Raw genomic sequence first — 23,192 nt, 5'->3', positions numbered from 1 at the left:
ATAAAGACTTAGTACAAATATGACTTGGAATTAAATCAGAGTTATATACTGCAAATAAAACACCATATATAAAATCAATGGCACCTACTGATTTCCAGATCTCATGTGTTTTACCAAACTTAGATATAACTAAACAGAAGCTCAATTTAGCAGTGCTAAGTCTAAATATATCCAAGCTTTGTTGATTTGTATGGAGTTTCCTCTACAAAGATAGGAATTACTAAACACTCTTCAATCTTCAACAGCAATTTTATATTATTTCTTAGAACACCTGCACTAATTTGAAAGAATAATTGATAAATTTAGCAAAACGACTTACAGCTGACAGCTCCATACATAGCAAGATGTCTCTCAATGTATTTCTTTTAACATGAGCTGAATTTACTACTTATAGTAAATTGTATTCCTCATTATGAACAGCTTTTCAAAAGGAGATTGTTATCTGCCAATAATAATTGCATGAAAGATAAGCAATCTAAAAAGCATAAAATAATCTAGACAATACAAAAATGAAATATTAACGGAATAAAACAGGATTTTGTGGTACTATTTTCTCTGCAGAAAAAAATGTTGGGTAGATTTGCACATAATTTGAAAAGTAAACTAATTATCAAGTGTCAGAAACTGTTAAGGTTTCAATACTATATAAAATCATCTCTTAAATTTAACAAAATAAAAATTCCTGCTATTCAATCATATGGCAAGATGTCCTGAAGCCAACAGTTTCATACATCCTCAGAAAAAGAGAAAATTAAGGCTAAAAAGATCAAACACCAAGTGTTCATCAAACCTTTCAGTCAATAGTCTTTATTAACATGCAAGTATCATTTGCCGCAAGATATACAGGTTTTCCTAATCTTTCAGTTCTATTTCAATAAACTTAAGGTAACTTCTGGACCTATCATAAAGTAACCTACTAAAATGGGTCAAAGTTAAACTGTATTCTAGCTATCACTCTGACCTTTAAGATCACTGCTTAAGTTTATAATTGGTATTATTTGTCACCAAGTAGCAGAATATAATTCTTGTACTTGATAATTCTATACTAAAATATGTAATAGTATGTCTTAAGAAGTTACTAAAATATATGCAATTAACATTTATATTTAATTGCTTTCAGTAAGCTGGAAAGTACAATGTTAGGTCTTCTAAGAGGAAAAATTACTTTTATAGATCTTGGCTGTTTATGGTTTTTGCAGGTTCCAGAAAAACTGGTCCATATTAAACCAGTCTTAAAGAAGTAAGCTGAAGACTTAAATTTATAGACCCTATAATAACAGCTTTGTTTTACTACTTAGAGACAATAAGAAACCCAACTCTAGTTCTTCTTTTTCCATGACTAAGCAGAGATGCTCTGTTATAGTTCTTCAAATTTTTTTTGTCTTAGTATAAAAGCTGAATGACCTCTGTCATAAGTTTGAGTTCAGTAGAAGACCCAGATTATGGATATCATATCTCTTGGGACATACTTTAATTAATAGAAGATAATTAATATACTATACCAAAGTGCATTATTAGAGTTGCACTGCATCTCTCCACGTTTTTCATATTTAATAACATTTCAGTTGAATGGAGGAAGACTGGAATTGTCACAGAAGTCTTGCTTAGGATCTAGATAAAAGTTCATAGTGAGTCTTTTTAAAACATTTAAATAATGAGAAGTGTAATCACAACAAGGGACTATGTAAGAATGAATACTGCAAAGGAAACTTTATATATAGTCAATTAAAGTACAGTACTTTGGATTGGCTGAAATGCACAATGCACATGAAACCAAAGTCATGTAGTTTCCTTGTTGACCATGTGGCTACAGTTCAAAAAGTCTCTACTCCAAAAGCTGTACCTAGTAATCTTCCAAAATTGATTTTAAATAAAGTTCTTAAATTGTAGCAATAAACAAAAAGACAAGATACACTTAAACAATACTGCAGTTTATCAAAAGACGCATAAGAAATTTCAACTCTCATGTCTTTGACAGTTATAAAAATCAATATTTTGGCTAAGTTATAAACATGTTTATACTGCAATTTATTTGCAATTATATGCAATTGCATAACTCTAGTAATGCTAATGACAGCTATAAGATCATAATAGGTTTTTAAAAAAACACTAAAAACATAAAAATATGTAGCCCCATTATTTACCTGTAGAATGTGTTGAATTTATGCCTAAATTTCAGCATTCACTATATCACCACTGCTCTAATTTAAAAAATCACATTCAAAGGATAAGGCAAAACCACCTACGAATTGGCATATTTGTTTATTTCTCAATTTGTGAAAATGTCCTTAATTTGTTGATGTAGCAAACAAATTTCAACTCTGATTGCTATGCAAAAGAACAGAAGATAATCTGCTTTGCAACGAACTTTAAAGTTCAATTGCACACAGGCAACATGCTATATATGAAAAAATTACTAACTGAACTACAGGTATTAAATACTGAAAAAAGTTAACAGTTTATTATAATTTATTTTATTTAACAATCTAGGAAGTTCGCAGCCATCAGCAGTTCCAGTGCAATTTCAGGTGCAATTGGGAATTCAGGAATCTCCGTGGAGCTGTTAGTGTAGCGAACCTTGTAGGTAAAATACATGCATACTTTTGATAGCACATGTGAAGGGATCTCTCTAAAATTGACTTCATTGGTTTCGTTCTCAGCAAACTGACCTGGAAAAGAAAAGGAATTTGTTTGTGATATGTGGGCTGAACTGTGTTCCTCCAAAATTCATATGTTTAAATCCTAACTCCCAATACTTCAGAATGTGTCTATATTTGGAGATAGATAATAAAGGCCCCAATCCAATATAACTGGTATCCTTATCAGAAGAGATTAGGTTGTAGACACAAAGGTAAGACAACATGAAGATGCAGGGAGAAGACAGTTGTCTACAAGACAAGGAAAAAGACCTCAGAAGAAACCAACCCTGCCAACACCCTGATCTCAAATTTCCACCCTCCAGAATTGTGAGAAAATAAACCTCGGTTTAAATCATACAGTCAATAGTTTTTGTTATAGCAGCCCTAGCAAACTAACATAATGTGAAAGGGACAAACCCAACTAGCATCAAACGAAATATGCAGCTCTGATTTCTGAATAGAAACATAAAAAAAATCTTATTAAGAAGATTCAGTCTAGGGAATCAAGTACCTACGGATCATCAGGAGTCCTGTGCCATGTTGCCATGTAAATATAAATAATAAGCAAAACACTATTTAAAAAAAACCTTTTCAGGCTTCCCTCGCTGTGCAGTGGTTAAGAATCTGCCTGCCAATGCAGGGGACACAGGTTCGAGCCCTAGTCCAGGAAGATCCCACATGCCACGGAGCAACTAAGCCCGTGTGCCATAGCTACCGAACCTGCACTCTAGAGCCTGTGTGCCACAACTAAGGAGCCCATGCTCTGCAACTACTGAAGCCTGCGTGCCTAGAACCTGCATACCACAACAAAGAGTAGCCCCTGCTCGCCACAACTACAGAAAGCCCGTACACAGCAACGAAGAACCAACAGAGTCAATAAATAAAAATAAATAAATAAATTTATTAAAAAAAATCTTTTCAAGAAAGTAGTTTTAAAAATATGATCATGTTAATGAGACCTCATAAGCTACTTCCCTTTGTTTAATAACTGTTCAAGAACTATTTTTTAGTGATCTCTCAGAACTTCTTTAGCTATATAGTTTCTTTACTATTGGGATAAAATATTTTTTTGGTACTAGCACTAGCACTGTGCACTGAATATAAAATGCAGAAAAAGTACCTTCTGAGAACGCAGTACTTTAAGAGTTTTCTAATAATTGTCTTTTGGTTGTGGGTAGGATGGGATGCAGAGAAAGGAGAGAAGGATTCAGCAAATAATTTGTGGCAATGAGGTAAATTTTTATTTGCCAATAACTAAAACCCTTTCTTGAATATATGTATGAAATATTACCAACAGGCACCTCTTAAAGCCTTTGACAACCAGACAAAAACTGGTGTTTTTTGTTTCTTTTTTTTTTAAAGTGAAATTCATATAACAAGTGGGAATGCAAACTGGTACAGCCACTATGGAGAACAGTATGGAGGTTCCTTAAAAAACTAAAAATAGAGTTACCACATGATCCAGCAATCCCACTCCTGGGCATATAACCACACAAATCTATAATTCAAAAAGATACATGCTCCCTTATGTTCACAGCAGCACTGTTTACAACAGCCAAGACATGGAACCAACCTAAATGTCTACTGACAGATGAACAGATAAAGATGTGGTACATATATACAATGGGATATTACTCAGCGATAAAAAAAAGAATAAAATAATGCCATTTGTAGTAACATGGATGGACCTAGAGACTGTCATACTGAGTGAGCTAAGTCAGACAGAGAAAGACAAATATCATACGATATTCCTTATATGTGGAATCTAAAAAAAAAGGGTACAAATGAACTTATTTACAAAACAGAAGTAGAGTCATGGGTGTAGAAAACAAACTTATGGTTACCAGTGGGGGAAAGACAGGGTGGGATGAATTGCGAGATTGGGACTGATATATACACACTACTATGTATAAAATAGATAACTAATGAGAACCTACTGTATAGCACAGGGAACTCTACTCAGTGCTCTTTGGTCACCTAAATGGGAAGGAAATCTAAAACAGAGTGCATAGATATATGTATACATATAACTGATTCGCTCTGCTGTACAGCAAGAAACTAACACAACATTGTAAAGCAACTATACTCCAATAAAAACTAATAATAATAAAAAAAGAAATTCATATAACATAAAAGTCACCATCTTAAGATGTACAATTCGGTGTATGTTCACAATGCTGAGCAACCATCCCCTCTATCTGGTTCCAAAACATTTTCGCCACCCCAAATAAAGCCTTGTACCCTTTAAGCAATTATTCCCCATCTTCCCCCACACCCCAGCCTCTGGAAAACACCAATCTACTTTCTGTCTCTATGTCTTTTTTTTTTTGGCGGCACTGCTCAGCTTACAGGATCTGTTCCCCGACTAGGGATTGAACCCAGGTCACAGCAGTGAAAGAACCAAATCCTTAACCACCAGACCACCGGGGAACTTACTGCCTCTACAGATTTATGTATTCTGGGTACTTCATTCAATTGGAATTAAACAACATGTGTGTCTGGCTTCTTTCACCTTAGCATGATGTTTTGAAGGTGCATCAACCTTGTAGCACGTATCAGGACTTCTTTCCTTTTCCTGCAAACAGTAGTTTGGTGCTGAAAGTTTGAGGCTTTAAAGATAAAACTTTAAAGGAGGGACTTCCCTGGTGGCACAGTGGTTAACAATCTGCCTGCCAAATACAGGGGACATGGGTTCCATCCCTGGTGCGGGAAGATCCCACATGCCGTGGAGCAACTAAGCCTGTGTGCCACAGCTACTGAGCTCGTGTGCCGCAACTACTGAAGCCCATGCGCCTAGAGCCCGGCTCCACAACAAGAGAAGCCACTGCATTGAGAAGCCTGTGTACCACAACAAAGAGTAGCCCCTGTTCGCTGCAACCAGAGAATGTCTGTGCGCAGCAACAAAGACCCAATGCAGCCAATAAATAAGATAAATTTATAAAAACATAAATAAATAAATTAATTAATTAAAGGAGATCAGGCTTTGTAAAAAAATCCTTTAATCTCAATTTTCAATTAAAATTTTGTTGGCATCTGATTTTTCCCCTGAAGTACATCCTAGCTCTGTCCAGTAGAAAAGTCTAAAAGCAATTCAGTACTGCCAGGAGCAATGAGTACTGCTGGCACCCAGAGGGGGGTCTCTAAGTACCATTTTCCACTAAAAAACAAACAAACAAATAAAAAAAACCAACAACAAAAAGCACCCCCCAAACCCCTGCGCTCTTTAAAAAATAGCTGTTTTCAGTACTGAGGAATAACATACAAAATGAACCTGAGAAATTTTGTTATTACAGAAAGTAGTATAACTATTTAACACTAATAAAGCCAGGTCAAAAGGACATAGGAGCCAACCTGATGTTCTCCTTCTGGCATAAAAACGGAGCAAGTTGAGCAATGGTAAGAATGACTGCACCAGACTGAAAAATATCCAATAAAAAGTATACATGCAAAAAAACAAACAAAACAAACACTCTTTACCATTGGAGGATGCTGGAGAACCAATTCATTACTCTGAAAAATTACATGTAAAGGGGAAAAAAATCAAGCATTCATCTTTTCTTTCCTGTACAGACTGTATTTCAGGGTAACCAAAGAGTTCTTTATAGGAAGATTCTAACTAATAAATGCAGACAAAATTACAGAATAAGAAAATCTCTTTTATAATTCCAAATGAAGTAAATCGCAGCAATAATCACAGCAAATGCTGAAAGTAAATATTATATGAAAGTCTGACTGGGGAATTGCTCATAGACAAATCAGCTTGAACCCACTCTGGAACCCACTCATCAGTCTTGACATTGCTAAAAGATGTGATATAACAGGAATACAAGAGTTCTACCTATAAAGTATTCTTGCTAGAAAGATAAACTGGATTCTTTTCAAGCCTCTAGAGTTCTAATTATGAGTTTATAAGCTGAAACATGACTTAGGTCTAACCTGGACGTGGACATTAAATAACTTTGTTTCTAGGGAAATTGATGGTCTGAAAAAAAAAAGGGGGCGGGGTTGCAGGGGGACTGTCATAGCTTTGCAAGTCAAATGACCTAATGTCAGGAATTTCCTTGAAATACTCTTTTTAAAAAGTTAGGATAATAGACAAAAACAAGATTGGCAAAATGTTGATAAATATTGAAGCTGGTTGATGGGTACAGGGAAGGTGTGCTATGCTATTCTCTCCACCTCTATGTGTTCCAAAATCTCCATAGTAATAAATATAGAAAAGGAATTTGCAAAGGATTCCAAATAGCCAAAACAATTTTGAAAAAGAAAAGCAAAGTTGGGGGTCTCATACTTCCCAATTTCAAAACTTACTACAAAGCTATACAAATCAAAATAGTGTGATATTGGTATAAGGATAGATATATAGATCAATGGAAAAGAACTGAGAGCCCAGAAATAAACCTATACACCTATGGTCAACTGATTATCAACAAGGATGCCAAGAACATTCAATGGAGAAAAGTATGGTCTCTTTGATAAATAGTACTGGGATGTCCACATGCAAAAGGATGAAGTTGATTCACACTACATACAAAAATTAACTTAAAATCAAGGACCTAAATGTAAGAGCTTAAACCACAGAACTCTTATAAGAAAACATAAAGGTAAATCTTCATGACATTGAATTTAGCAATGGATTTTTAGACAGGACTCCAAAAATCAGAAACAATGAAAGGGAAAATAAATTGGGACTTCATCAAAATAAAGAACTTTGAGCATCAAAAGACACTATCAAGAAAAAACACAACCTACGGAATGAAGAAAATATTTGCAAATCATATATCTCACAAGGGTCTAGTGTCCAGAATTTATAAAGAACTCTTATAACTTCATAACAAAAAGTCAATTAAAAAATGGGCAACAAAACTGAATAGATATTTCTCAAAAGAAGATATACAAATGACCAGCAAACACATGAAGATATGTTCAACATCATTAGTCATTAGGGAATTGCTAATCAAAATGACAATAAGATACTACTTCACACCCACTAAGATGGCTAGAATCAGAAAAACGGAAAATAAATGTCAGAGAGGATGTGGAGAAACTGGAACTCTCATACACTGCTGGTAGAAACATAAAATGGTTCAGCCACTGTGCAAACAGTTCAGCATTTCCTCCAAAAGTTAAACATAAATGGAATTACCTGATGCTCCAGAAAGTCCAATCCTCAAGAAAAATTTTCTTGAGGTAAAATGTTAAGAGTAGATAGATATGTGGGAGGCGGTAACTTTTAAACTTTACATGTAACCAGGAGCACAAATCACCAGAGTCCTTCTGTGGTGAACTGACCATGGAAACTAACATAGGGAAATGATCCTTCCTATTACAAAATAATCAATTAGGTCTTATTGAAACTATAGTAAATAACTGAAAACGGGAAATAGCAGAAGCCATTTTTTTCCCCAGTGCAACATAACCAGGCAATAATTAATGTTAGAAGTTACTGTCTCTCAATATTGCAAGTCATTTAATTCAACTTAAAAACACATTCATCAAACAATAAAAAGGTGAAGATACATTAAGAGGGAATAAAGAAATGTACCTACCTGGGCCACTCAACATGGCTTTTATTGTTCCTGATGTTAGCGCATGTTCTCTTTTTACAATAAATTCATGACCATCTGAAGATATCAATTTGACATACATGGCATCAGGGCCCTCACAGCCACCATAGGTTTTCTCTTCTCCATCTAAAGCAAAGTAAGTAGTAAAATAATTTTTGAATCATGAAATTTACTAAAAATAAACAGGTTTACCAAGGTTAATATCTGAATAACTCAGAGCAGAAACATTTCTGCAGAGAAAAAGCTACCAAGATTTTAAAGTTTTTAACTCCTTTTTTTATTATTCTCTAAATATTTTCCAATACTAGAATAAACTTTACATTCAAGGATGTTTATTTTAAATTTTTGGCCAAATGGCTTGTGGGATCTTAGTTCCCCAACCAGGGATTGAACCTGGGCCATGGCAGTGAAAGTGCTGAGTCCTAACCACTGGACCACCAGGAAACTCCAAAGATGTTTACTTTAGATGAAAATTTACCACTACTTTTCATGGAAGTAGCAACAATTTGTGAACACAGCAGCATATTCAAATTTGAAGACTAAAAGAAAATATTCAAATAGTAAAAAACTTTAATTCTATCACTGGAAATACTTATTTTTAAAATAAGATGCACAGTGTTAATGAATAAATGTTTATATGCCACATGAGCTCAACTTCTGACAAGTCACATATTCTAAAAGACAAAGCTTTCTTTACTCAGCATTTTATTCTTGATCCATAAAAAACGATCAAAACATTTTACTGCCCAGTTTAAATTATTGCATGAATATTGAAGTAATGCCTATAGACAAATACCAATCTTTAAAAATTCAAAGTAGACGTGAGGTAGCTACCAGCTATCCCCACTGCCGTCATGCTGGGTTCAGCCACAGGAATTGGCTCAACGTAACTTTCTGAGGGAGTATGTATTTTTATACATCCCTTTAAAATCTTTTCTCACATATATGACTTCACAATTTTGTACTGACGGAATTTTAATTTTTATGGCTACCAATATCTGAAAGAAAATATCTTAAGACTTATTCTAAAAACTTAGGAAGACAGCAAGGAGAAATACAGAGGATGAAGCTGAAGTACTATTCAGTTACAAACGTTACAAATTTACTGATTCATTTGTTAATAATTTAGAAATCCCTAAAACCGAGATTAATAAATATCAGTCACTTATGTACTACTGCTGCCAAAAATGTTTAATCTGAATCTAATCAGGAGGAAATACTCAGACAAATCTAAATTTAAATGAGTCATGAAAGACCTCACTTCTCACCCAATTCCAAAAATAGGGAACTGTTTAAAGGAGACAGAGTTAAATTAATGCAATAGTAATCATTGATTAGACTCTGGATTTAAAAATAATAAACCCCACTGTAAAGAACACTATTGAAAAAACTGAAATTTTGAATATGGACTGAATTAGGAGATGCACGCTTAAGTATTTAGGTATGGAGTATTACATGTACAACAAAATAAACAGTACAGAAAAAAGCATATGTGTGTGTGTTTTCGTGTGTATATGTGGGTATATAAACACATACATACCTACAAACACAGGAAAAGCAAATACAGTTAATTGGTGAAGGCTATAGTGTATTATTCTTGCAATTTTTCATAATAAAAAGCTGGGGGACTCAAAAATGCAAGTAACTTCCAAATTACAGACTATTCAAGCGTACAGATTTTTAGCAGTTTTTGCCAACCTCTGAGAACAAAACTAAAAATAATTATCAATTATTTAAATTTATACTTCCAGTATTCTCGTTTTTTTTTTTCTTTCTTTCCCCCCAAGCAAAACCACTTTCTATGTCTGTTGGGAGAGTTTCTAGTTTCTTAAGGTACAATTACTTACTAGCAATCACAAATTAAATTTTGCATAATAATGCTACTGATCTGCCTTTCAGAAACATATAGTAAACATAAGCTGTTGATTTAAACAACTAATTTCAGTCTACTCTACTTTCTTACTTGCATTCACTGACTTTGAAGGCCTATCTTTGAGAAGAAAGCTTCAACTAAATGAACTACAAAATGACTTTTATATAACTTACCCATTATGTTCTTATGAAATTCTACTTTGCGTCCACAGGAACTTTAGTAGTTTCCTAAAAATATAACAATGCTATATTGAGATTAATGCCAGAATAACATGTCTTCACCCATTATTATTTAATATGTCCTTGGTGTTACAAGTGCAAGGACTCTCTCTGCTGTGCAGTTTTCCCACTACAATATGGAACAGTATCAAGTTTCTGAACATCTGAGAGAAGATGATCACCTCTAAGGACAGTAAAGTCTAAATACAGATTTGTCCCCTGCCTTTTTAAGGTAACTATTCTGGCAACAGTTTAAAAATACAGATGTTGTTCCTTAGGAGCTGAACTGAACTTGAAGGAGACCCTTGGCCTTAATCATCTCTGTATACCATATCTACTAGATACTGATAGACACAAAAGCAAGTATCTGTTAAATGAATAACAACATGATAAATCCAAGGACGTGAAGTAGCTTTCATGAGAATAAAAAAGATAAGGCTTGCCCTCTTCTTTTTTTTTTTAATAAATTTATTTATTTATTGGCTGTGTTGGGTCTTCGTTGCTGCACACGGGCTGGCTACTTTGCCGTGCGCTGGCTCCTCATTGCCATGGCTTCTCTCGTGGAGCATGGGCTTTAGGTCCATGGGCTTCAATAGTTGCAGCATGTGGGCTCAGTAGTTGTGGCTCACGGGCTCTAAAGCACAGGCTCAACAGTTACGGTGCACAGGCTTAGTTGCTCCATGGCATGTGGGATCTTCCTGGAGCAGCGACTGAACTCGTGTCCCCTGTACTGGCACGCAGATTCTTAACCACTGTGCCACCTAGGAAGCCCTGCCCTCTTCTTATGTAAGTGTGCACACCTACAATACATTTTACTGTTCCATCCCTTCTGCACAGAGGCTACCAAAGTTTTGAGATTTAACAATAAAGTGGTAAAAAAAAAAAATTAATTTTTGAGAAATCTTAAATTTTACAAAAGAAATGATTGCTAAAGGAAAAGAGCTCATGTTTTCAGTATTTGTATTTTAACAGCATTTCTTCAAAGGAGGATTTTATTTATCCCAGTATTATTTTTTATGTCATTATCAGGAAAACAGCATATCCTAATTATCCTATTCTCTAAGAAATTCCTGACCAATAAACCTATGTAATCCCTCATCTTAAAAAATGATATCATTGATGTATAGAGAGGCTGAATGATTTGTTCCAGGTGTTGACTGAGTGGGAGTAAAAATTAAATCTGTTAGTCTAGAACACTCTCCAAACATGGAGGAAGATATTTAAAGTAACATGTCTGATGTGAGAGAAGGGAAGCAGGGGCAATGTAACATTACTACCAACCATTTGAGGGCCCAATGTGTGTAAACAATGCATTGAATGCCTTGCATACATTATCTTATTTTAAAACAACACTTCCACAGGGGAATTATTTCCATTTCAGAGATGAGGAAACACTAAGAGGCCGCTACCTGCTCAAGGCTTCAACGGTTTAAGTGGCAACGTGGGAATGAGAATTTAAACCTGGGTAGGTTTGTTTTAGAGCCCATGCTCCCTTCCATTTTTCCATACCGCCATGGTAATAAATTCTGGCTCCTGTCAAAACTTCTTTTCCACTACTGCTGAGAGGTGCTGATATAAATCCTTAGATAGTTATCTAAAATTTAAAAACAGTACTATGTCATTTTAGGGTAATAGTAGTAGGCCATTAAAAAATTTATCAGCCATTATTACTTTCTTCTGTTCATACTGCTTTGTACTCATTCTAAAACACAAAAAAAGGAAAAAATGCTAGAAAAGCTAGAAGAGGAAGAATTTCAAGTGCCAACTTTTCTCTGGAAAATCTCCAGAGAAAAACATTTAGGACGTTTATTTAACTAGTAGTAGCTAAGCAACCATGAAAAGCCACACCTTAGAAACCCTTTGGGTAGCAGCAGTTTTTCTACAGACTTCTTAATATAGTCCATCATTTATACAAGGGTTAAGGTTGGGTGGGGGAGGGAGCTCCCTGTCACTAACAAAGAAAGAGTAAATCAACATTAAGAGTAAACCCCGATTCCTAGGTAGAAGTTAAACATACCTGAAATATGATTAAATTTGGACTTAACCCACAAATAATCTATATAAATCTAAGTTTAGGGTCACAAAATCTCAGTGTGAACATCTGAACATCTACTCCATAACTGAACTGAGTTCTGGAAATACGCATTAGGTAGGTAAAAGGAAGTGGTTGAACAGTGGCTTGAGAATAGTTCTAGGCAGAAGATATGAACAAAGGCTTGATGTCATTGTGCTTTTAGAGTGTTATATATAAACATTACTTTTTTATAGTTTTTTATTTTTTTGGTAACAAATAGTTAGAAATTCTAGGTGAGCCTAGGGCCTACAGTGAAATCAGTTTTTTAACCTAGGATCATTGAACACCAAAAAGATCTCTGAACAGCGCATCCCATTTCTGATTTGTAATGTTACCTTTATCATATACTATATTACTACATGGATTTCTAGACTGTATTCTGTTCTGTCAGTCTGTTTATACCTGACCAATGTCCCCACTGTTTTAATTACAATAGTGTGATAAACATGTTTTTGCTAAAGAGCTTGGCAAGTCCCCATTGTGTTACTATGCATTTCTTGTTAGGTCTCCTTTTAGGTACTTTACAGTTCCCATTATGAATGGGATCTGTTTTTTCTATTATACTTTCTGAAAGGCTACTGCTGGTGTTTTAAAGAAAACCTTTTATATTCAGTAAGCTGATCTTGAATTCCATCATCTTCAGAGAACTCTCTTATTAGTTCTGACAGTTTTTCAGCTGACTTGCTTGGATTACCTAAGTAGATGAGAGCAACAGCCTCAAATCTATTCTTTGTATCTTTTTACATTGGCTATTTACCTGGAAAAAATAAGGTTAGATGTCTAACTGACATCACTCACAAAAATACACTACAAATTAAAGAACCAAATGTAAAAAACCCCCCACTGAACTCTAGAAAAATAGTAGAAGAAAAAATACAAATAGCTCATAGACCTGCATAAAAATGCTTAATTCCAACGGTAATAATAAAACTAAAACATTAAAACTTGCTAAGAATTAAGTTTTGGAGGAGAGGAGAAAACAAAAAACAGTACATTCAGACTTATGAAATATTATGGGGCAGTGAAAAGGAATAAGTTAAACCTATGTATATAATAACATGGAAATACACCAAGATAAACTGTTAATCTTTTAAAATGCAGATTAGAATGACAGATATAGTTTGATGTCATTTATGTAAAATAAGTGGCTTCTCACCTATTAACCTCGTGTTTTCTGAGGCAAAAATACACACACACACACACACACACACACACACACACACACACACAGAGAAAAATAACCCTGAATAGCCAAAACAATTTTGAGAAAGAAGAACAAAGCTGGAGGTACCATGCTCCCTGATTTCAAACTACTATTACAAGCTACAGTAATCAAAACAGTATATAAAAACAATCACATACTGGGACGGGGAGGGTGGGGGGGACTCAAGGGAGGGTGGGGGGGAGTTGAGGGAGGGAGGGAATATGGGGATATGTGTATAAAAACAGATGATTGAACTTGGTGTACCCCCCAAAAAAATAATAAATAAAACAACAACAACAACAAAAAAAATCACATAGATCAATGGAACAGAATAGAGAGCCCAGAGATGAGCCCACACTTATATAGTCAATTAATCTATGACAAAGAGGCAAGAATATTCAGCGGGAAAAAAGCCTCTTCAATAAATGGTATTGGGAAAACTGGACAGGTACATGCAAAAGAATCAAACTGAAATACTTTCTCACACCATATACAAAAAATAAACTCAAAAATGGATTAAATACTTAAATGTAAGACCTAAAATAAAAATCCTAGCAGAAAACATAGGCAGTATATTCTTTGACAATGATCTTAGTATTTTGGGGGATATGTCTCCTCAGGCAAGGGAAACAAAAGCAAAAATAAACAAGTGGGACTATATCAAACTAAATAAAAAACTTCTGCACAGCAAACGAAACTATCAACATAATTAAAGGGCCACCTATTGAATGGGAGAAGATGTTTGCAAACAATATGTCAGATAAGGGGTTAATAACCAAAATATACATAGAACTCAGACAACTCAACATCAAAAAAACCCAAACAACCCAATTAAAAAATGAGCATAGGACCTGAACAGACATTTTCCCAAAGAAGACACAGAGATAGCCAACAAATACACAAAACGATGCTCAACATCATTAATCACCAGGGAAATGCAAATTGAAACCACAATGAGATACCACCTCAGACCTGTCAGAATGACTATCATCATTTCTGGCGAGGATGTGGAGAAAGGGGAACCCTCAAGCAGTGTGGGTGGGACTGTAAATTGGTGCAGCCACAGCAAGTAAGTTCCTCAAAAAATTAAAAATAGCACTACCATAGATCAGACATTCAAGTTCTATGTATTTTTTGTAAAGACAACAAAAAACACTAATTCAAAAAGATACACACACCCCTATGTTCATTGTAGCATTATTTACAATAGTCAAGACATGGAAGCAACCTAAGTGCCCAATGATAGATGAATGGATAAGGATATGATACACACAAACACACAATACAGTATTACTCATACAATGGAATATTAGCAATAAAAAAGAACAAAATCTTACCATTTGTGACAACATGGGTATTATGCTAAGTGAAATAAGACAGTGAAAGAAAAAACTGCATGATTTCACTTATATATGGAATCTAAAAAACAAAATGAATAAACAAACATAACAAAACAGAACCACACTCACAGATGCAGGAGAACAAACCAGTGGTTGCCACAGGGGTGGGGGGAAATGAGTGAAATAGGCAAGGGAGATTAAGAGGTACAAACTTCCAGTTAGGAGTCACAGAGTCATGGGGATGAAACCTACAGCATGAGGAATATAGTCAATAATATTGTAATACCTTTGTATAGTGACAGATGGCACTAGACTTATTGTGATCATTTCGTAATGTACAGAAGTACCAATCAAATCACTATGCTGTGCATCTGGAATTAACTTAGTGTTGTAGGTCAACTATACTTCAATTTTTTTTAATCTTTTTTTTAAGATTTTTAAAAAATTATTTATTTTTAGGGGTGCACAGCCTTCCCGTTGTGGTGGCTTCTCTTGTTGTGGAGCACGGGCTCTAGGCATGTGGGCTTCAGTAGTTGCAGCACACAGGCTCAGTAGTTGTGGTGCATGGGCTTAGTTGCTCCGCAGCATATGGGATATTCCTGGCCCAGGGATGGAGCCGGTGTCCTCTGCACTGGCAGGCGGACTCCCAACCACTGTGCCACCAGGGAAGCCCTCAATTTTTTATAAAGCATAAAAATACATGTTTGAAAGTACAAATAACTAGAAAACTTATTTAAAACCGATTTTTAAAAAGAAACAAATAAGTATGTGGAACTAAACCACTCATGAAGGAAAACAATGGTCAGTCAGCCTGATGATTTGTTTTTAATTAACAATATGTAAGAATATGATTAATTTGGAAAACAAAGTAAATTACCTTAACCAAGAATTATCTAACATTTAGGCCTATTCGAAGAGGCAAGAAGAGAGGATACGGCCATTAATACAGATTGAGAGAAGTTACACAATTCCAGTTTGTAATAAATAAGTCATCAGAATATCTTGCCTAGAATGTGCTTATAGTGTCGCTTAATTTATATCTCTCAGGATGAGAAAAAATTCTCATTCTGGCTTATTCAACTTATAAAAACGCTCCTATAGTACTTATTTCTTGTGTAGGCAGTCTTAATAGTTCTGGCAAAGTAACTCAGCATCATCAGAAGCCCACATTTGAATTTCTACTCTCCGCCATTGCTATCTTGAGACCCAGATAGGTTAAGTGATAAGACTTCTGTTTCTTCATCCCCCAAATAAGGAAACTGGACTAAATTGTGTCTAAAGTCCCTTCCAGCTCTACCATTTCATGACTGAACCCATCTGAAATTCAACCTCCCTCTACAACAAATGCCTCTAATTCCCAATTCCCCATCTTTATTAAGCAGAGTTGCTCCCAAACAGCACAGAACTCAAGAGCTCCAGAGTGCTGTGTGTTCCAACTGAGGCTGTCTTGTCTGCCTCACCCTGTAACCTACCTAATCTCCCTCTTAGACAGTGATCTATAAACTCCTTTGTTTTGGTCTAAAAAGTATGGGCAAATACTTCGTTATATAGTGTGTACCTAATTACAGATTTTTATATGCTATAAAATAATTAAAAAGAATCTTTAAATGATGGGCTGAAAATAAAAAACAAATAAGAAACAAACCCTGACCTTGCTTCATCCCACTGTGAGGAGTTCCTGAGGACTGGCACCATGCAAGCCTCACCGTCCTTACACCTTTCACTCCCTGCCCTCTCCTCTGATGTAGCTACTCACCCAAATCCCAACCCTGGCCAAACCCGATTCTCCACCTAGCTCAGGCCTCAACCAAAGAGCTGAACTGGCTGAAGAAAAGTCATGGCCATTTTGACTGGTCTCAATTTTACATTTATGGCCACACATTTTAAACAGGTACTTGGTGTTGTAGTGATCCTCCTACCTAGTAAACTGTCTTTCCTACTCTGAGAAAATTTATAGCATTCCTAAATCTTCAACACTCCTCTCCTCCTTACTCTGACAACTTCACTTATTTCACCAAGAACACAGAAACAAATCACTTCAACTGCCTTGTCTTTTCCACCTTCATCCTACCTGCATCTATATACCATATACTCTGTCCACCTTCCTGCTTCAAAAGTTGAATAAAAATCATCCTTCCTATCCAAGGCCAACCTTTCCACTTAAGCACAGTGATCCTAGGGCTTTGTCCTGCCACAATTCCCATCAACACATCAAAATGCTGTGACATCATCACTACCATCCACTTCTCCGTAACCCACACTAAATCAGACTTTTTAGACTAGTCCATTCAAAGTGCTCTTGTCAAATTTCAACTACTTTACTTGGTCAGTGGGTCAATTTTTAATCCTCATCTTACTCTTAGGGTTTCATAGTTAACTCCGCTGTCTTTTCTGAAATATTTTCTTCCCTTAATACTACAGATGTCGCACCATCCTGGCCTTTCTGCTTCCATCACTGTTTGCTCCTCCTCTGACCGGAGTGCTCCCAGCCATCTGCCCTTTTCTCCATTAATACTCTTTACTTGATGTCCTCTGGTCCAGTTTTAAAATCACCTATAAAATATGACTCCAAGATTATCTCCCTAGCCTGACTTCTCCCCTGAGCAACAGTAGTTTGCCTACTGCAAACATTCTGAGCTCCATAAAGTTATCAACCTCAGTACACTCTATACAGAACTCCTGCTTTCTTCCTCAGAAACTAGTGCACCCACCCCAGTCTTCGTCTTTCCAATAAATGGTGCCACTGTTCACCCAGATGCCCGGGCAAAACAGGTGACTCCTCCAAATTTTTGTTTTGTCCTGGGGTGAAGGTAAGACCCATTTGGCTCCATCTTCAAATTGCATTCCAAATCAGACCACTTCTCACTGACTGCCAACTCTGCATCTTTAGTTCAAGCTCGTTCATCGCAACTACTACAAGCCTCCTTAGGAGCTGGTTTCTTCACTTTCCTCCAACTCAGTCAGTTTGCAACTCAGCAACTAGTCATCAAAAGCATAAGCCAGATATTACTCCCTTGCACAAAAGCCTCTAATGGCTTCTCATTACAGAAGAACGAGAAGTATAAAGTTTCATCTTATTTACTCCTTGCTAACCACTCTGACCTCATTTCCCATCACTCTTCCTTCATTATGCTCCAGCCACACTGGCCTTCGAAGTATTGTAACAGGTCAAGTTCATTACTCTCTGAAAAACTGTTCCTTCAGATCTTCATTATTTTGGCCTCCAGGCAAAGCATTAACTCCTTAGAGAGGTAGGTCTTCCTTGATCACTTCCCTTTCAAAATGAGATACCCCACCCGAGTCCCTCTAAATCTAACTCTAATCTAACTATAGTCGCTTCACATTTATCACCACCTGAAACTATCTGCTTACTTAATGTACAGCCTCTTCTTCCTCAAGCTCCATGAGAGCAGGCCTCACTTAGTGGCCTACCATACAGGAGATGCTCAATAAATAGTTGAGTGAATGGCACTATGGTTTTCTCAATCACCAAGGCTTGAAATTTCGAACATCACCGGATGAGTTTTCCTGATCTTATTTAATAACGGAACAGTAAACATTTAGGACAGGTTAGCTGAAATGTATTAACATTACCAGTATAAATACAAAGATCTTCCAGATTATTTTCTACTACTGAAAAAAATCTACCAAAAAACCCCAAACAAGCAATTTATAAGATATAAGTATTACTTTGGAATTTGACATATAGGGCTGACTATAACTTCTGACTACAAACTACTGCCTAATTATATTACAGAATTACCATAATGTAATGACACTAGCATCTTCCATTTGAAATAAATTTTTATATATATATATTGGAATGGTAGATAGTTATTAGGTAAATCTTATACTTAAGGAAAAAAAGGACAGTCATTTAAAAATTAAATATGAAGCCATAATCATCACTGGCAAAAAGCACTTAACACCCACGGTGACAGGGACATAGCTGTCTCCTTGCCATTGTATCTCAAATGAATGAATCCACGTGTGAACCGTGATACTTCAACATCATGAATTATATCACAGTTATAATGTAAACGAGATCCGAGACGTATCATTTTAGTCCACTGAACAAAAAAGGAAACTATTTGGGGATCGAAAAGCGAATCTCGCAGTTTGAAAATGAGGTTTTAAAACTCTAAAGGATTTCGGTGGTTTTCTGCACTGAAGGCGATGCAGAGTAGAAATGCTCGCACTAATAATTCGAACTCCATAGCTATACTAGAGGTTCCATAAGAGAAACTTAATGGCCACTGTACTTGACACCAGGTACCTCCTTTCAGATGAGGCTGGGAGGCAGATGCACGACAGCCCCAAACCACCAAGTCGAACACAGATCACTCAACAAGTTGTCCCGAAGGTAAACTTCTCAGGGTCCCACAACCAGAAAGAGCGAGGACCCTCTTCTATGACTAGGGACTGACTCCAAGAAAAGGACGAATGTGAGTGCACCCGGGGAAAGCAAAAAGGAAAAGCGACAGTGCTGCCATGCTCCTAACTCCACCCTCCCCGCGCTCAACCCCGAGGAGGCCCAGTCTCACCGGCCGCCGCCCCTCCTTCCACCCTTTTCCAAGCCCACCGAGCGGCGCCAGGAAAGGTCCCGCCGCCCTCCTCTCCCCTCCCCCAAACCAGGGGCCGAAGAGGCCGGGGAAGGTTAAGAGCTTCCGTTCCTTCCCCGCCCAAATGGGAAGGGGTGGGAAGTGGGATGGCGAGCGCGCCCAGTAGAAGCCTCCCCCGCCCCCCACGCGGGCCCGGAGCTCCGTTCCCACCCCAGCCCGAGACTCACTCGTCAGCCCCACAGCAACCGCAGACACGCACCAGGTCCCCGCGCACCGCCACAGCCCCTACAGCAGGGCCGCCCCCCCACCCCCAGCTGCCTGCCGCCGTGGGTTCCGGGGCAGTTGGAGGAATCACTTCCGCTGGGTCAGGGACGCTTCCTACGCGCGGGAGATTAGTACCTGCTGAGGCGGGGATGCGCTGTGTCGGTCTCCCGCCCGGCGTCTACAGGAAGTGCGCAGAGCCCCCTCCCTTCTCCCACAGAGCAAGCCTGCAAGGACGACGGTCCCTGGAAAGTCTCAACCAATCCTATTCTGGGTCTTGGGATTCCCAGCATGCAGCGCCGACCCTGATCTGATTTCCGCGGAGACAGCATCCTCAAAGAGGTGCTGGGAGGGGAGGGGACGGGGTCCGAGGCGGCATTGCATGCTGGGATTTGTAGTTTTTATGGCGGGTACTGTCGTGTTTGGCCGAGGCAGCACTGCACCCTGGCACTTGTAGTTTCTCACGCTGAGAGTTAAGAACCTGGTAATTTTGGAGGTTGTCCCTGCTTCTCGTTTGAGGGTACGCATAAAGGTCGGAGCTTATCTGCAGAGGAAAGATTGGAAAGTGGGAGTGCGGTTTCTATGCTAACAAGATCGTGCTCTTTATGAAGCGTATTGTCTTTAGTGAGAAGTTGCAGAGCTTGTTGAAGAGCATCTCAGCAGCTCGCGAAATCGCTGGCCTCATTTCCTCTCTTCCCGGTACCTTTCAGTGTTTACTGAAAACTAACCACGCCCCCCACCCCCACTCTGGGGCCATTTCCTCACCTCTTGTCCCCCTCCCAGCCACAGGGTCGCTCAGCTTCTGGATTCTGAAATCACTCATAGAAACTCCTGGCACCAGTGCTCAATTCTGACACCATCTTTGTCACTATACGCCCCCTCTGTCCCTCCTTCCTCTCTCTCCCGCTTTCTCCCCGGCGCGCTTTCCCCCCACCCCCCATACGCCTATCATTTTTACAGATCTTACCGCCACTTAAGGTGGGGTTCTGTCTTGATAAGCCCAGTGCAAGTTGCAAATATCGTAAGTCGAAAATGCGTTTACTAGACCTAACATATTCAACGTCCTTTAGCCTAGCTTACCTTAGAATGTGCTCAGAATGTGCTAATGCTTACATTAGCCTGCAGTTGGGCAGAAATCGTCTAATGTAAAGCTTATTTTATAATAAAGTGTTGATTATCTCAGGTAATTTATTGATTACTATACTGAAGATGAAAAACAGAACGATTGTATGAGTGTATTGGTTGTTTACGCTCCTGTTTGGGTGGCTGATTAGGAGCTGCAACACCGGGGAGAGAGTTTCATACTGCATACTGGTAGCCCAGGAAAAGATTAAAATGTCAAATTGTGTATGGTTTCTACTGAATGCCTGTAGCTTTGGCACCGTCGTAAAGTCAATAAATTTTAAGTCCAACTATCGTTAAGTCACAGCCGTCTTTACTTGCTTTCCTGTGGTGAAATTTAGGCACCCTTCCAGGAAGGGTGAAACAGCTAAATAAAGTTCACCCTCTGTTTACCGGACTGTGGCATGAAAGGAATGTAGGGCCAAGACTCACCATTGCAAGTTGCTCAACTAGGACTGTTGTGTAATGATGTCCACAAAAGGAAAACAGATACAGGCGATCCAAAGTTTGTTGACCTAATTAGTGACTTTTGCCTGAAAGACATTTTTAGTTCATTTGGCAGATAAAAGGTGTTGCAAATGCAATACCGGCCAGACTGTCCTGGATTAATTTTTCAAAGCCTTTGCAAATATTTTTAAAGTTTTTTGGTTGTAATAGCTCAGAATAGAACTTGGTGGGGAGAAGAGGCAATGGGTGAGAAGAGGAGGATGTGGGCCCATTTTCAATTCTACTTTTCCTCCTTTACTTCAGAAGTGTTGTTTTCTCCCCTTAAAACTTCCCCTTTTCCTCATTGCATTATCACCTTCTAAAAGGATCACTATGTTAGTTGCCTAGAGAATGATAGAATTTTCCAGGTGAGGATACTGAGGCTAGCTAATGCCAGATTTAGGGCTAGAATCTAGTCTAGGACTTGTTAAAAAAAAAAAAAACCCTCAAAATTTTACTTAAAAATTTTAAAATTATGTAATCAATATAATACATGCATATAAAAATGCAGAAATTGCAGATAAATGTTTTTTAATACCCTTTTACATAGATTATACTGTATATATATGGTTCTTTATACTTAACAAACCTCAATAAACCACACTTCTGTGACCAAAATCTCAACAAGCATCATTTTTAACGTCTGTATATAATTACATTGTCTAAATGTACCAAGATTCACTTATTTCCTTAAATGTTGGACATTGACCTTATTTCCATTTTTAAATCACTTTATGTAATACTGTGTTCAGTATCTGCAGAAGTCTTTTACCATGTTTCTATTTCTTTAGAATATGAACATTTTAAAAGATCTTGACAATGTGTTGACAAATTCTTTTCCCCGAAGATTGTCCTAGTTTATTTTAGAAATCAGTAATGCACAGAGAAGTATTTAGGGTTCTTATCAAAATACCAGCTTTACCAAAAGTCTTTTCTTTTTTCCATCACACCATTCTGCCCTTAAGCTCATGTTAAAGGAGGTGAAGGCAGCTGGTGGGTGAGGAGGAAAGACAGCTTAAAAACAAATAAAAATTACATACAATAATGGAGTTCATGCATTCTACAATTTTTCCATCAGTCTCCATCTTTAAAGGGACTCTCTCTGATGATATGAATGGGGAATCAAGGCTTATTTTGTAAACAGCCTTAGTATTATTCTAAAATCCCACTCAAGTAGTATATATTGAAAAAAATGTAAACTCTGAGAATTGGGGAATCATTTGAACTATGAATGACAATTTCATATAATTCCATAGCACAGAGTTTTCAGAATGTTATCTCATTTTAGCTATTTAGAAACCTTGAGTAGACCCAATATTATTATTTCCAATTGCTTACATTTTCTGTAGGAAAATATTAAGCTTAACAGAAGATAAAAATTCAGGTTCTCTCAATGTATTGTTGAAGTAATACAAAGAGGCCATTAGACTGAGATGGCTCTGATGCCTTGCTAGTTTAGTGAGCAACCCAAAAGCTAAGCCAGATTCAATTCTTGTAAATACCTCAAGGTATTTACAACCAATCACAAAGAGACAACTAGATTTTCTCAAATCAATAGCATAAGCTATAACCAGGGACTTCCCTGGTGCTCCAGTGGATAAGACTCTGCGCTTCCACTGCAGGGGGACCGGGTTCGATCCCTGGTCGCAGAACTAAGATTCAACCTGCCTCACAGTGCGGCATAAGCTATAACCAATCAAATAATTTCCTTGCTTTGCATGTGCATCTTCTCTATAAAAACTTTGCTCCTAGCTCTTGTCAGTGGAGTGCTTCTTACCACTTCCAGTTTGGTGCTGTCTGATTTGAATAAATTTTTGCTCAAATAAAAATTTTAGCATGCCTCAGT

General features: G+C 37.4%; 1 protein-coding gene across 4 annotated transcripts; it reads right to left on the bottom strand.

Annotated features, from left to right (window-relative positions):
* Window positions 1–1,910: 1,910 nt before the first annotated feature.
* Window positions 1,911–20,041, bottom strand: ELOC (elongin C). Of its 4 annotated transcripts, none has more exons than XM_057735316.1 (4): window positions 19,877–20,041; window positions 10,253–10,306; window positions 8,189–8,332; window positions 1,911–2,669 (listed from the first exon to the last, which is right to left on the bottom strand). In XM_057735316.1, the coding sequence occupies exons 2-4, from the start codon at window positions 10,254–10,256 to the stop codon at window positions 2,479–2,481; spliced, it is 339 nt and encodes a 112-aa protein (XP_057591299.1). In that variant the 5' UTR covers window positions 10,257–10,306; window positions 19,877–20,041; the 3' UTR covers window positions 1,911–2,478. The 4 variants fall into 4 exon arrangements, with proteins under 4 accessions (XP_057591299.1, XP_057591298.1, XP_057591300.1 ...); XM_057735315.1 differs by lacking the exon at window positions 19,877–20,041 and adding an exon at window positions 19,705–19,836; XM_057735317.1 differs by lacking the exon at window positions 19,877–20,041 and adding an exon at window positions 19,460–19,545.
* Window positions 20,042–23,192: the final 3,151 nt, after the last annotated feature.

This window comes from Hippopotamus amphibius, chromosome 5 (genome assembly GCF_030028045.1).
Source record: "Hippopotamus amphibius kiboko isolate mHipAmp2 chromosome 5, mHipAmp2.hap2, whole genome shotgun sequence".
NCBI lineage: Eukaryota > Metazoa > Chordata > Mammalia > Artiodactyla > Hippopotamidae > Hippopotamus > Hippopotamus amphibius.
Note: the sequence above shows the minus strand (reverse complement) of the source record. Positions and strands in the feature narration are given on the sequence as shown.

What these genes read in the sequence shown, in the direction of transcription:
- ELOC (XM_057735316.1), bottom strand. An exon ending in AGCCATGTTGAGTGGCCCAG is followed by an intron (nt 2,670 to 8,188) that starts GTAGGTACATTT and finishes TTTCTTTTCCAG; the next exon opens with GTCAGTTTGCTGAGAACGAA.